Below are 14,857 nucleotides of genomic sequence, written 5' to 3'. Positions count from 1 at the left end.
ATTACACTTAACGTATATCTGTCTTCTTAGCAGTCAGTAGAAAGCCTGGCACATCATACAGGCTCAAAGAATCCTAAACAGCAACCCTTAAAGCCCCATTTTAAAGACAAAGAAACTGAGGCATGGACTTGACCAAAGTTAATCAGTGGTGGAATCAGGAGTTCATCTGTTTGTTTTGAATCCTGAATCTGAGATTTTTTTTCTCTTTTGGAAGGTGCTTGGTCATTCCGTCAAAGGATTATGGGAGGGGAGGGGGCGGATTTCTAGCAACCTCTATTATTGGCTTGTTTTCTCTTAGCCCATTGCCCTCTCCTGGCTAAATATTAGGCAGGCACTCAAGGTCTTGATGCCCTTGATTTTTTCACATCCTTTTTGAACTTCTGACTCTGCGGTGCTCTTTTATATTTTGTTTTGCCTGGTGGCAATGAATGCCTCGTCTCAGTTCCTGGGTCTGAAAAAACAGAGGTGAATGACATTTTCCTGCCTACTAGCCCATCTCCCTATTTTATTTTCTTCAGAAGGCTTAGCTCTGCCTAAACTTATTTATTTGTTTGTTTTCTGTCTCCCTCCCAGAATGGCAGCACGGGTGTGGCAGGAGGCAGGGTCCTCCACTTAATTCACTGCTGTATCCCCAGTACCACCTGGCATGCAACAGAGGGGTCCGCAGTAAGCATTTGTTGTTGCATACTTTTAAGCAATAACTTCTGGTTATGGAGTGTTTAACTATACGGCATGAACTGTAATAGTGTTAAATGCATCACCTCATTCTTTCTCTTATCCACATTCTTAAAACATCCTGGCAAGACTGAGCTTGCGTCCTCTTCTGGGTGCTCCCAGCAGTGATGTAAACAGCTCTGGGACACATGGCTGCATTTCAACCCAGGTCGTTTATCTTATTATTCTCTTTGCTCCTTAGCCACTGTGCCCAGCGTTCACAACATCACCTATATGTGATGTTCTGAAGTCAGAGCACAAAAAAGGCAGTTTCCTTAGTGGTAACATAGAAAGGAATCCCCCCTCCCCCATCTCAGTTAAGATCTTGGCTCTCTTTCTTATAAAGGTTATCATCCGGCTGTCACAGGTTTACACCAATCGCAGAGAACCCGTGCCCAGGCTTCTGAGAGTCCCAGAAGTGCCAAACCTGTCTAATCGCCAGGGCACATTTGGCCCTGCGTTCTCTTGTTGGCCTTCCTCCATCCAAGGCAGGCAAGCCAAGTCCGTACTCCCGTCACCAGCCACACCGCTCCCCCTGCCCCTCCCCTCCGAGCGGTCCAGGCGGGGGTGACCCGGAGCTCGCCGCGTCAGGACAACGCCCACCGCGGGCGTGACTGTGGCGGGTAAGCGCGGCAGGAGACACCTTGGAATCTCTCCTCCCTAACGCCAGGTTAAAAACCTCAGCACCACGTGCTGTTTGCACTGTTTGCAAACCCGCCTGCGACTGAAGCCCCAGAGCTCCGGAGACCGCACGCGCTGGGAGCTAGCATGTCAGCCGTGGTCCTGCAGAACGGAGGCTCGGTCAGGAAACTCAGCGACTTTGGACAAGTGAGCCAGGGCGGGCCTTAGCTGCGCAGGGAGGGGAGTTTGGCCCCCGGTGGAAAGAGGTCTGAGGAGTGTTGGGTTTTCCTACTCCCATGAGCTCACCAGGAATGCTGAATTCATTTGAAGATGATGAAAATGTCTAGGAAGTTGACAGATAACACGTGCTCAACAAATGTTTCCCAGTGAGAGGACATCTGTCCTGTGTGGCTTTCAGGGAAAGAGCACGGCTTGAGGAGCCAGGGAGCTGGCTTCCAGAGCTGCCACCAACTAGTTGCCTGTCTTTGGACAAATCACTGCCTGTATCTTCTGTAAAGTGGTCCTTGACGATCTGGAGTGGCAGTTGGGGTCCATGCAGATCTGCTCTTCTTTGATGTTTATAACTGTTCTCAGCCAGGTATCAAAATGGCAAAATTATGAGAAATTGTAGCTTTTTTTCACCTTTGGGAGAAAATGGCGTTTGAAGACGTCTCACACTTACTCAGACCTGAGGAAGAAGAAAATTAAAAAGAGGGGAAAATGCACAAGAGTTAGCCTTGGACTTGGAATGTAAGAGAGCCCTAAATGTGGCAGGGATAATGTCCAGGGTGTATTCCGTTCGCTAGAACTTTTGCCTTTCCCTTGAGGTGAACAACTGCAGAATACACTCTTTAATCAACTGATCACACTCCCAGATTCTGGGGTTCAGACTTAAAGCCCAGCCCTGGGAGATAACATGGGTCTAAGGCATCTGTCAACTGTAGGATTAGTGAGAACAATCTAGAGAACAGGGAGCCTGGAGAGCAGAGGATGATTGATGTTTTAGTATAACTAGAGACTGCAGAACTTTGGACTAACTTTTTTTGAGTCCTGAAAGAAAGACTTCCTTTGAAAATGGTACGTAGGGCTTGGGAGACAGAACTTCGTGTTGAAGAGGGATGGCATGGGCGCCAGATCCCAGAACAGATGCCAGCTTTGCCATCGTTTAGCTTCTGTGCTGCTGGCCGTGGGGCCCCCGTGACTATGGCGGGAGGTTAGGGGCAGCGATCTGGTTAGGGAGCTCTGGGGACTAAAGTTTTATTTGTAGAGCACTTAGAAGATGGAGAACCACAAATTGTCACTGTCGATGACTGGGGGTAAAGAGGAGGGTTTAGAGAGTGCTCTGTAACACCCGTGTGTTGAAAGCAAGGGATTTAACTTTGCAGATCCTCAGATCTATTCATATGAAACATTGGAATAAAAATATGCACATTATAGAGTTAGTATGAGAATCAAGTGAAATAATGTCTATAAAGGTCTTAGCACACTTCCTGGAGCATAGGAAAATGCCAGGGGTGTCTAACCAGAAATGATTTGTTTGTTCAACAAAATGCATCAGAACGTTGGCAGGAGGAACACACACTGAGTCAAGCACAGTGGCTGGTGGAGCTTTGCAGTGGTAAGATGCCAGACCTGGAGTTAGGAGTTGTGGGCTCTCATGTTTGGTTTACTGAAGCTATGTACTGGGAAGTCACCTAATCGGGCTGGAGAGGCTCAGTCTGGTATCTGTAAAATTGGGGGGGGGGCGGATTTTGAACTAGAATAGTCTTCAGGACTCCTTCCAGCTCTGACAACCTGCAAAAAAGACACATTTATGAACAGAACACACTAGATGTAATCCTGACATAAGGCTGGTCTCCACCTGCGAGCACAACAATCCTGTGAAAGATGTTCAGCTCATTCATCCACTCAACAAAGACTTACTGAGCACCTACTCTGAGCCAGGCACAGTAGAACCTCTGCCCTGATGAAAATTACATTCTTGTGGAGGAGACAGACAGTAAAAAAAATTCACCAAATGAACATATACTTTCATGTAGAGATAAGTGCTGTAAAGAACATAGAACAGGGTGATGGATTAAAAGATTAAGGGAACTTAGAAATCACAGCTCTGAACGGCACAAAGCCAGGTTCAAACCCAGATGTGACTCCAACACCCTGTGTACTCCTCCACCACACTGCTTCCTCCTGCAGATAAATTCTGGAATACAGAGGCAGAGTATGTCCAAGGCAGGATGTCTGCATCTTGTTTTGGGGTGTCTTATACTGTAGATGTGTGTATGTATAATCACACATGTGAATACACACCTCCTCCCATGACCCCAAAAAGCACTATGATTGAAAGTCAGTGCCGCTGGAATATCCTTGCTGCAGATTAATTGCTGGTAATTGTGAAAACTGCTCTTTTCCAAAGATAACAGAATGTATTTATTAGACACAACCAAAGAGACCGTATTTCTATTGTTAAGGGTATTGCTCGGTGATCAAAATCCTTTCCTTCTTGGTTGCTAGTAAAGATTTTTCTCCCTGCTCTCCCTTCTTTTCTACTTTCCGAGCTACTTTTCTCTACCTTTATGCGTCCTGAGTGTACATGTCTTTCTAAGTCAACTCATATGTCTATTGGAAACAAATAAAGTATAGATTATGAGCCATTATAAACACGTTCTGGAAGAGGTTTGTCCAAGATCTCACGCTGATCCGCATAACAATGCTGGAATCAGAATCCACTCAAGGCCACACCATTTCACAAAATTCCACGGGCTTCCTTTTGTTTCAAGTCCCTCAAGCTTTGAAAAGGGGAGCTATTGTCCCAGTTGGGTCACTGGGGGGTGGATTAAAGATTTTGGAGTTGTTCGACCTGGGTTCACATGCAGACTCTGCCACTCGTTAGCTGAGTGTCCTTGGACAAGCCACTTAATCTCGCTGAGTGTATTCCTTCATTTTCAAAATAACAGCACCCATCTCAAGGGGCGATTGTGAGGACTGAATAAGCTATTATATGTAAACTGTTTTTTTCTGCCAGTGCTAGTTTCTACCAATGGTGATGTTTATTAACTGTAAAAAGTACCAGATATGGCTCTGGGCACATGGTGGGTATTCAGTCATGGCCGGCTCTACTTTCAATATTAATAACAATAAAGAGTAGAGGCTTATGGTAAATGTGAATTTGCAGACACAGATGAGAAAAGTCATAATTAAAAAAATAAGCTATATATTTATTAGTGGTTTCAAAATCTTGCATGGTTAAGAGTCCTCTGCGATGCTTTTGAAAATGCAGATTCTAAGATCCTACGCCAAATATTCTGATTTGGTAGGTTTGGGTGGGGCCCAGGAATCTGCATTCAAACAAGGAATCACGAGGTAATTTTGGAGTGGAGACCCAAGGAACACCCACTTAGAAACCCTGATCTAGAAAGTATATGGGGAGAATGACGAAAGTGAAAGGGGACAGACGTGGGTAAGGTATAGGCTGTTAGGAGTGGTATTGAGTAACCTTCTGGTGATTGGACCAGAGTACAGCCCTTACTATGCAAGAAACAGAGCCTTTAATGTGGACATTGTGTCTATAGCAGAGGGAATTGTATAGAATGAATGACATTTAGGAGCCTGAGTTCTTTTTTTGTTAATTAATTAATTCTATTGAAGTATAGTTGATTCACAACGCTGTGCTAGTTCCTGCCGCACAGCAGTGATTCAGCCATACATATACATATATATTCTTTTCCATTATGGTTGATTGCAGGATACTGAATATAGTTCCCTGTGCTACACAGTAAGACATGGTTTATCCATTCCATATAGAATAGTTTGCATCTTCCAATCCCAAACTCTCAGTCCATCCCTCCCCCACCCCCCTCTCCCCCTTGGCAACCACAAGTCTGTTCTCTATGTCTGTGAGTCTATTTCTATTTCTTGGAAGTTCATTTATGTCATATTTTAGATTCCACATATAAGTGATATCGTATGGTATTTGTCTTTTTCTGTCTGACTTACTTCACTTAGTATGATAATCTTTAGATCCATCCATGTTGCTGCAAATGGCATTATTTCATTCTTTTCATGGCTGAGTAGTATTCCATTGTATATATATATACCACATCTTCTTTTTTTTTCCTCCGTCATAACACTTCTTTTTTATTTCACTTTTTATTTTACATGGGAGTATAGTTGATTAACAATGTTGTGTTAGTTTCAGGTGTACAACAAAGTGATTCAGTTATACATATACAAGTATCTATTCTTTTTCAAATTCTTTTCCTAATTAGATTGTTACAGAGTATTGAGCAGAGTTCCCTGTGCTATACTGTAGGTCCTTGCTGGTTATCCATTTTAAATACAGCAGTGTGTACACGTCAATCCCAAACTCCCTAGCTATCCCTTCCCCTCACCCTTCCCCCACTGGCAACCATAAGTTCATTCTCTAAGTCTGTGAGTCTGAAATAAGTTCATTTTTTTTTTAGATTCCACATATAAGCGGTATCATACGATATCTCTCTTTCTCTGTCTGAATTTATTCACTTAATATGACACTCTCTAGCTCCCATCCATGTTGCTGCAAATGGCATTATTTCATTCTTTTTTATGGCTGAGTAATATTCCATTGTGTATATGTACCACATCTTCTTTATCCATTCATCTGTTGATGCACATTTAGGTTGCTTCCATGTCTTGACTATTGTGAATAGTGCTGCTGTGAACATTGGCGTGCATGTATCTTTTCGAATTAGAGTTTTGTCTGGATACATGCCCAGGAGTGCGACTGCTGGATCATATGGCAATTCTATTTTTAGTTCTTTGAGGAAACTCCATACTGTTTTCCATAGCAGGAGCCTGAGTTCTTAATCTGCCACCCACTGCCTGTGTGATGATCTCAGGTGGCCCATAGTCTCCCCATCTGAAAAATGAGAGTGTGGAACTAGACGAACTCTTAAGACAAGTCCACCTCTTTGAGTCAATTATCAAGTCCCATGTGGGTACCAGAGGCCAAATGGAACAAACAGATCAAGGAGGGATTGTTCACTTTGGCTAAGGAGTACATAGGTTTTCTGAGAGAAGTGAGACCCAAGAGGGCTTTTGAGGATGAGGGAGAGGGAGGAATGCAGTGCATTTACTCTAATGAGGAGTTGAAAGGGCAAGGAGGAACCAGTTTTCTGGAGGGGAGGTTCCTGTGGGTGAAGCTCAGGAGGTGGGGTACTAAGGGGACTTTTGAATATCACAAAGAGGTCTTGTATCCTGTTGGCCACGGGGAGCCCCTAAAGAATACTGAGTAGAATAAGGACGCGAGCAAAATTCTGCTAGCAGGGCTCAATCACTGCAGATCACTAAGAGCTGGGTTATTGTGGTGGCAGTGGGAGCCAAAGAAGGACCTGACCCCGAGAATCATTTCTGGAGAAGGTCAGACTGGACTTGGTGATTGGCTGGACACACACAGGAGTGGGAAAGTGGTGGATGACAGAGTTTCAAGCATGGTGCGTTCACGTCTGAATGGCCCCAGTCATAGGTGACACCATTGAGGTGTGTCAGAAATAGGCTCCCTTTCTTGGAGGCCAACAGGAGAGGAGAATGTTGCCAAGTGAATTAGAAATGGAAATCTTTGTCATTTCAAGGAAAGTAGAAAGAACTGAGGGCTCAGTGTCATCTCCTAGGAAGAAGACTGACATCAGAGACTGCTCTGCGTGTCTCTGGCAGGGTTTACTAGAGACGGAAGGTAGAGCAGAGCCTGCAGGAAGCTGTGATTCATGGAGAGCATGCTGGGATCCAGTGGCATGGGTTCCACTGCTAACCATGCAACTCTGGACAAGTTACTTAACTTCTCTAAACCTTCATTTTGTCATCAATAAAAGGGGCACTTGGAAAGTAGTAAAACCTACTTTCTAGATTGTTATCAAAATTAAATGAGATAGGGCTTCCCTGGTGGCGCAGTGGTTGAGAGTCCACCTGCCAATGCAGGGGACGCGGGTTCGTGCCCCGGTCCTGGAAGATCCCACGTGCCGCGGAGTGGCTGGGCCCGTGAGCCATGGCCGCTGAGCCTGCGCGTCCGGAGCCTGTGCTCCACAACGGGAGAGGCCACAACAGTGAGAGGCCCGCGTACCGCAAAAAAAAAAAAATTAAATGAGATAATCCAAATCAAGTGCTTTTTATAATATCTGGGACATTATAGGGGCTTTTAATGTACGGTAGATTAAAATAATTTTTAGAAAGATAATAGCATGGTCCATATAAGGATATATAGCAGTTCAGTTTTGCAATTCATTTAAGGCTTCCTCTAATCACACTTGCTGATAATTCTGGTTCTTCCCCTGCACCTCTGTTTCAGGTAAGGTTCTGGGAAAATCTGAATTAAAAGAATTTCATCCTGAGGGTCATCCATGTCCATACAGGGCTTATGATGCCAAGTCACTGAGACCCTGCCCAGCACAGCCTTCTCATGGAGATGATGTAACAACCATTCCACTAATTTCATTAACTTGCTTACAAGAGAGTAATTGTTCTGCATGGGTTGTTTTTTTTTCCCCCAGTTTTAGGTATATGCTGTTTATTTGAAGGCACACATGGAACTCTATGTATTATTGTAAAACTTAATTTAACACTTAACTTTAAAATTTTAAAAGATTTTGGCAAACCCTTTCTGGAATGGCAACCCTAGTCCCACCTTAATTTGCTGTCACAGGCATGTAGAAAGTTGCTAGATCCTTGACATTCTTTGCTGTTTGAAGGCATCCATCTTCCAATAAGTTATATATGTGCTCTTATGTACTTAGTGACTCTTTTTCAACAATTGGTGTCTCAGACCCCAGCATCTGGGAACAAGTTTAATGTTCCCATGACATCTTTGCCAAAGGCCAAGAAATCATTCGTGGGTATTCTTAATATTTCCATCATTTTTACATATTTCTCTTAATATTATATTTAAACTATTTTATCTTTTTCATCATCTGAATACTGTTTTGACAGGGCTTGTCATGATTACAGATTAGCCTGCTTTCACACGTGAGGAAGTTAAGGGGCCTAAGCTATCCCAAAGTGTTCTGGTTGGTAAATGGAAGAGAGAGGATTCCAACCCATGTCTTTGGACTCAAAAGCCTGTGTGTGTTCTATTTTTAGTATTTTCCACCCTGTATTTCTCAATGTTTTCCTGGGACAATTATTGTACCATATTATACCACCTCTAAGATCTTTTTTAATTTATCTCGTATGTGTATGTGTATTTGAACTTCTGATGAATGGGGCATCCTCTCATTCATCTTTGTTTCTCTCAGAGCCCTAATTGTACCTAGCACTTGGTAGGTGCTCATTAAAAAGGCAGTGAATCTATAGTGTAACTGGTGACATTTGTGAATAATTAGAGCTTTCTAAAGTTGAAGTCTGATCTAAGAGCACCACTGAACATTTTACTTCCCTTGATTTACTTCTTTTCCGCCACACATATACTTCTGTAGAGAATATATGTAACCCATTGCATTCCAAGACTTAACCAGAAAAGGAAGTTCATGCTCGCCTCTTCCTTGGAGGCTTCACAGGAATGAATTGCTGAGCTGTGAAAAACATTTTACCCAAATGCATTTAATCCTGTAGGAAACAAGCTACATTGAAGACAACTCCAATCAAAACAGTGCCATATCACTGATCTTCTCACTCAAAGAAGAAGTTGGTGCGCTGGCCAAAGTCTTACGTTTATTTGAGGTAAGTGCTTTATTCATTTCCACCTTGAATAATGGCATAGCAGACTTCTGTGTTATCTTCTAGTTTGATGTAGCGAAAAGGACATAGGATCTGGAATTGGAAGACTTGATTCTCAGCTTAGGCTCATACGTGACCCAACTGTGTGAACTTAGTTAAGTCTTTCATCCTCTCTGAGCTAAGGCTTCTCCATTTCATAATTAGGATCATTCACAATCACTGGCTGCACACCAGGAAGCCAGTGTTGGACTCACTCTTCTTTCATCAAACTTTCCTTGAATTAATTACAGTCAAGCCTTCATGTTTGCGAGTCCTACATCCCTCGGATTCAACCAAAATTTCGATCTGGGTTTGGCTGAATCCGCAGGTATGCAGCCCATTGGTAGGGAGGGCAGACTGTATTCATTGTACCACGATTACCATCTTCTACAAGGGTCTTGAGCATCCGAGGATTTTGGTACCCATGGGGTCCTGGAACCGTTTCTGCATGGATACAGAAGGACACCTGTGCTATCCTCTCAGTGTTTCCGAAGCACTCTTTAACTTTTAACTGCAGCACTTATTTGCCTTGTGAAATGTATACATTTCTGTTTGACCCCAGGATAGTTTCTTCAGGCAAGGAGCCTTGTGTGAGTCATCTTTGTGTCAGACTCAGTTTTTTTTGTTTGTTTGTTTTTCTTTTAACATCTTTATTAGAGTATAATTGCTTTACAGTGTTGTGTTAGTTTCTGCTGTATAACAAAGTGAATCAGATATATGCATACGTATATCCCCATATCCCCTCCCTCTTGAGCCTCCCTCCCACCCTCCTTATCCCCCCCACCAGGTGGTCGCAAAGCACTGAGCTGATCTCTCTGTGCCATGTGGCTGCTTCCCACTAGCTATCTATTTTACATTTGGTAGTGTATATATGTCCATGCCACTCTCTCACTTCATCCCAGCTTACGCTTCTCCCTCCCCGTGTCCTCAAGTCCATTCTCTACATCTGCATCTTTATTCCTGTCCTGCCCCTAGGTTCATCAGAACCTTTTCTTTTTTTTTTAGATTCCATATATATGTGTTAGCATACGGTATTTGTTTTTCTCTTTCTGACTTACTTCACTCTGTATGACAGACTCTAGGTCCATCCACCTCACTACAAATAACTCAGTTTCATTTCTTTTTACGGCTGAGTAACATTCCGTTGTGTATATGTGCCACATCTTCTTTATCCATTCATCTGTTGATGGACACTTAGGTTGCTTCCACGTCCTGACTATTGTAAATAGTGCTGAAATGAACATTGTGGTACATGACTCTTTTTGAATTATGGTTTTCTCAGGGTATATGCCCAGTAGTGGGATTGCTGGCAGACTCAGTTTCAATATACATATTAAATGTTCAATTAAGAGTGAAATTTAATTTAAATATGAGCAAAGGAAATTAGACTTTTCAAAAACACTTTTGGGGGCTTCCATGGTGGCGCAGTGGTTAAGAATCCGCCTGCCAATGCAGGGGACATGGGTTCGAGCCCTGGTCTGGGAAGATCCCACATGCAGCAGAGCAGCTAAACCCATGTGCCACAACTGCTGAGCCTGCGCTCTAGAGCCCACGAGCCACAAGTACTGAAGCCCGCACACTTAGAGTCCGTGCTCCGCAGCAAGAGAAGCCACCACAATGAGAAGTCCGTGCACCGCAACGAAGAGTAGCCCCTGCTCGCCACAACTAGAGAAAGCCTGTGTGCAGCAATAAAGATCCAATGCAGCCAAAATTAATTTTAACAAGAAGGTCTTTAAAAACAAACAAACAAAAAACGACACTTTTGCCCTGGATTTTAAGAAGGAATATTTTTGAAGCAAGTAATTTTTCACCCCTAGTACTTTAATTAAATTCTACCTGGTGACTGCATACATAAATAGATGGAGAAGAGACCAATCTCCCAGGCAGAGGAATGCCAAATAATTTAAGTAGATCCTCTGGAGTCACAGAAGGAGAGCATATCTCCCCACTCCTTAGGTCTGGGCCATGGAGAGTGACTTGATGAAATGGCCTTTTACCTCTGTGGCCTTCCTCCCCCAAACCCATAACCCCAGTCTAACCATGAGGAAAACATCAGGCAAACTCCAATTAAGGGACAGAATACAAAATACTTGACCAGTACTCTTCAAAACTGTCGAGGTCATCAAAAACAAGTAGTGTCTGAGAAGTTGTCACAGTGAAAAGGAACCTAAAGGGATATGACAGCTAAACATAATATAGTGTCCTGAGTAGGATTGTAGAGCAGAAAAAGGACATGAGATATAAACTGAAGAAATTCCAATAAAGTATGGTCTTTAGTTTGTGATAAGGTATCAACATTGGTTCATTAACTGTAACACTTGTTCCGTACTAATACAAGACATTAATATTCGGGGAAACCGGATATAGAGTATATGGGAATTCTCTGTACTATCCTCTCAATTTTTTCTGTAAATATAAAATTGATCTAAAAAATAGTCTATTTTAAAGAAATTAAACTTGGATATCCAAAAGGAGGAAGAAAATGTCTGCCTGAATGAGAGCAAGACATGAGTGTACAAAAGAGAGAGAGTGCTGTCTGAACGACAAGCTGGTTGTAAGATAGAATATATCCGTAAAATGTAAGAATGTCACATTCTAGTCTTTGTGTTATACGGTTCATCAGCATTTTCCTCTTAAGAGGTCAGGCCGTAGTCAGGGTTAATAAATTAAGTAATAGTAAATTAACAGGATGTTTTCAACCTAATAAATAAGCCACAAGTAACTAAATGATGAGGATGAATGCACCCAAGGAGCATGGACTGTATGTGGGATGGTTGAATCCCAGAGTTCATTGACCTTGACCGGTTGTTTAACATGTGCGCCTTTGTTTACTCATCTATAAAGTAGGGCTAATGAACCATACCTCCCTGGGGCCATGAGGTTTTATGCGCTATGTGAGATGCATGGTATGACTGAGCCCACAGATGATGCTCATACGATATCTATTCCTTTACTCTTTTCACGTGTGTTCTGTGAAACCTATCAGAAATCTTTGAGAACATGTGAAGAGGAGAAAGATGACTAGAGACAGTCAAAAGCCTTGATTTAAAAATTTTGTTCCCAAAAAAGTAAAAAAAAAACCACCCCCAAACTTAGAATGAATTACTTAGTATATTTTGTGAACATTTATAGCAAATGGCAATGACCAAGAGTCAGGGCAGCGCCATTAAAGAAAAGCAGAGTAACTTAGTAGAACCAAAAGATTATGGTGGCCACAGTGTGTTTGTGTACTTCATGTCTTTCATGGTATCTGAACGAGATGGAGAAGTAAGTGTTAGATAAAATTACAGACAAACCCTTTAAACTGTGTGGTTGACACTAAACTTCTAGACCATATAAAATGAAATCAAAGGTAATAAATGGCAAAAAAAGAAAGAAACAGGAAAAATCTAAACTACACTTTTGGACAGTGTTTTCTAAGCAATATTCTGTTGAATGCCACAAGTTAGTAGATGTTTTACTAGAGAGTTACAAGGGTAAATATGGCTGGAAAATTCTGCGTCTAGATTTTGGAGAGCCATCATGTCTGTGAAAATATTAAAGACCATGGAAAGCCCTGCAGAGTGGAAACCTTTTCAATGCTATCTTACTCAGAATTTCCCAGACATTTTTGGTCATGGAACCTTGTTCAAGAAAGACCTATTACCATTTTGCAGGCACTAGTGTTCCACTGAACTTATGCTATTTTAGAGTTAGGTGCTCCAGACTATCAGTTATAGCCTAGGTTTGGGACCCTGAGGAGTAAAACAGCATTGGCATTAAGACTATGTTGTCTGGAACAAAACTGTTTCGGTTGAAAAACCAGTTGTGCCACCTGTGAGCTGGGTCACCTTAGGAAAGTTATTTATCCTCTTGGTGGCCTAGTTTCCTCATTTTTCAAATGAAGGTAATAATAAGCTTGCTTTGTAGGGCTGTTGTGAAAATTAAATGAATTAATATATGCAAAGTACTTATTAAAGTATCTGGCACATAGTAAGAGCTCAATAAATGTTTGCTCTCATTATTTCTATGCACCCTAATTTTGGAGAGTCATGGAGCATCAGAGACTCTTAAATTCTTAGCTCTATGAGAAATAGTTAAAGGATTAACGGGTGCTTCCCTGGTGGCGCAGTGGTTGAGAGTCCGCCTGCCGATGCAGGGGACAGGGGTTCATGTCCCGGTCCGGGAAGATCCCACGTGCTGCGGAGCGGCTGGGCCCGTGAGCCATGGCCACTGAGCCTGCGCGTCCAGAGCCTGTGCTCCGCAACGGGAGAGGCCACAACAGTGAGAGGCCCGCATACCACAAAAAAAAAAAAAAAAAAAAGGATTAACGGGACTTCCCTGGTTGTCCAGTGGGTAAGACGCTGCACTCCCAATGCAGGGGGCCCAAGTTTGATCCCTGGTCAGGGAACGAGATCCTGCGTGCATGCTGCAACTAAGAAGCCCGCATGCCTCAAGTAAGACCTGGCGCAGCCAAAATAAATAAATAATAAATAAATTATTTAATTAATAATTTTTTTTTTAAAAAAAGGATTAAGTTTAATTGGCTTGAAGAGGGAAGATGGGGTGAGGAAACAATAGGTTCATTCAAATATTTGAAGGGCCATTGTGGAAGAAGAATATTAGTTATTTTTTATTACTTCAGTGGCAAAAGGGCAAAGCATAGAAATTATAGGAAGCATATTTCAAATCACCTGAAGGAAACATCTCTACTGTAGAAGGGTGCTGGAAGCCCTTGATTTCAAGCATTATTACTATCAAAACAGCTAATAAAAGGCAGGGCAGAATCAAAGCAAAAATTATGGTATAAGTAAACTTACCTTTCCTTAATAAAGACAGAAGATAAAAATCTATTCCAAGGATTCCCTGGTTGTCTAGTGGTTAGGATTTTGGGCTTTCACTGCCTTGGCCCAGGTTCAATCCCTGGTGGGGGAACTGAGATCCCGCAAGCTACACAGCATGGCCAAGATAAAAAAAAAAATACATTCCAGCTCCTCCAAGATTGGCAATGGAGGAGAGACATTCCATATGGGAGAATCACCTGCTCCCTGTGAGTCCCTTGCTAAGTACTCCTGCAGTCACCTCCATGCTTAATGAGCACTGCCGTCTTTTCCTTAGATGATTAACACCAAAGTCATCATCCCATTAAGGGATGATGTTGCCTGCCACTGGGCTTGTGGTCTACTAGACTTCAGCTAGTAGCAACATCAGGATGCAACACAACAGGCTTGATTATTATAATGAAGATACAGATGTATAGTGTTTACATGTATTGGGTGGGTGGTAGGGACAGTGAAGCAGATGGTTTAGTGAATTGGGGCCAAACGATGAGAAACATACCCAACCCTCTATCTGCCAACCCACAAACATCCCACTGTCCTCAGCAGATTCATCTCTCAATTCTCTGCATTTTCCATACCTCTCTATATTTTTAGCCTCAACACGCTCACATCCCGTGCCTTCTTAGAACAGTAGTCTCCTGAGAGCCTTTACTGCGAGTGGCTTAGTAATGGGCTATAAAATTAGAAGCAGGCTCCTGGGGGAAGTTGCAAAGAAGAGGTCTCCCTTCCTCTGCCAGCACTCCGCTAATCGTTTTACCGTGAATTCGCCAGGGGAGGGAACAAGCAAACAGGCAGATATACAGAGATCTAAAGTATCAATACATGGGTGTGTTCAGTTGTCATCATTTAATTGATGGAGACACACAGGTTCAGACTAAGCAAGCTGCCCAAGACTAGACACTTAGAGGTAAAAACTGCTTCCAAGTTCACCTTCCATTTTCATGGTAGATCGGTCTTTTGAAAACAAATCTCTATATTTGTGT

At 42.6% G+C, this 14,857-nt stretch overlaps 1 protein-coding gene across 1 annotated transcript in view; it reads left to right on the top strand.

Annotated features, from left to right (window-relative positions):
• The first annotated feature begins 1,379 nt into the window (after nucleotides 1–1,379).
• The window catches only part of PAH (phenylalanine hydroxylase), a 72,131-nt gene continuing 58,653 nt past the window's right edge, over nucleotides 1,380–14,857 (top strand). Inside the window, exons 1-2 of the mRNA XM_060025487.1 lie at nucleotides 1,380–1,542; nucleotides 8,911–9,018. Of these exons, the coding sequence (XP_059881470.1) occupies nucleotides 1,483–1,542; nucleotides 8,911–9,018 (168 nt within the window). The 5' untranslated portion in view covers nucleotides 1,380–1,482. The remainder of the gene's footprint in view (nucleotides 1,543–8,910; nucleotides 9,019–14,857) is intronic.

Source organism: Delphinus delphis, chromosome 11 (genome assembly GCF_949987515.2).
Source record: "Delphinus delphis chromosome 11, mDelDel1.2, whole genome shotgun sequence".
NCBI lineage: Eukaryota > Metazoa > Chordata > Mammalia > Artiodactyla > Delphinidae > Delphinus > Delphinus delphis.
Note: the sequence above shows the minus strand (reverse complement) of the source record. Positions and strands in the feature narration are given on the sequence as shown.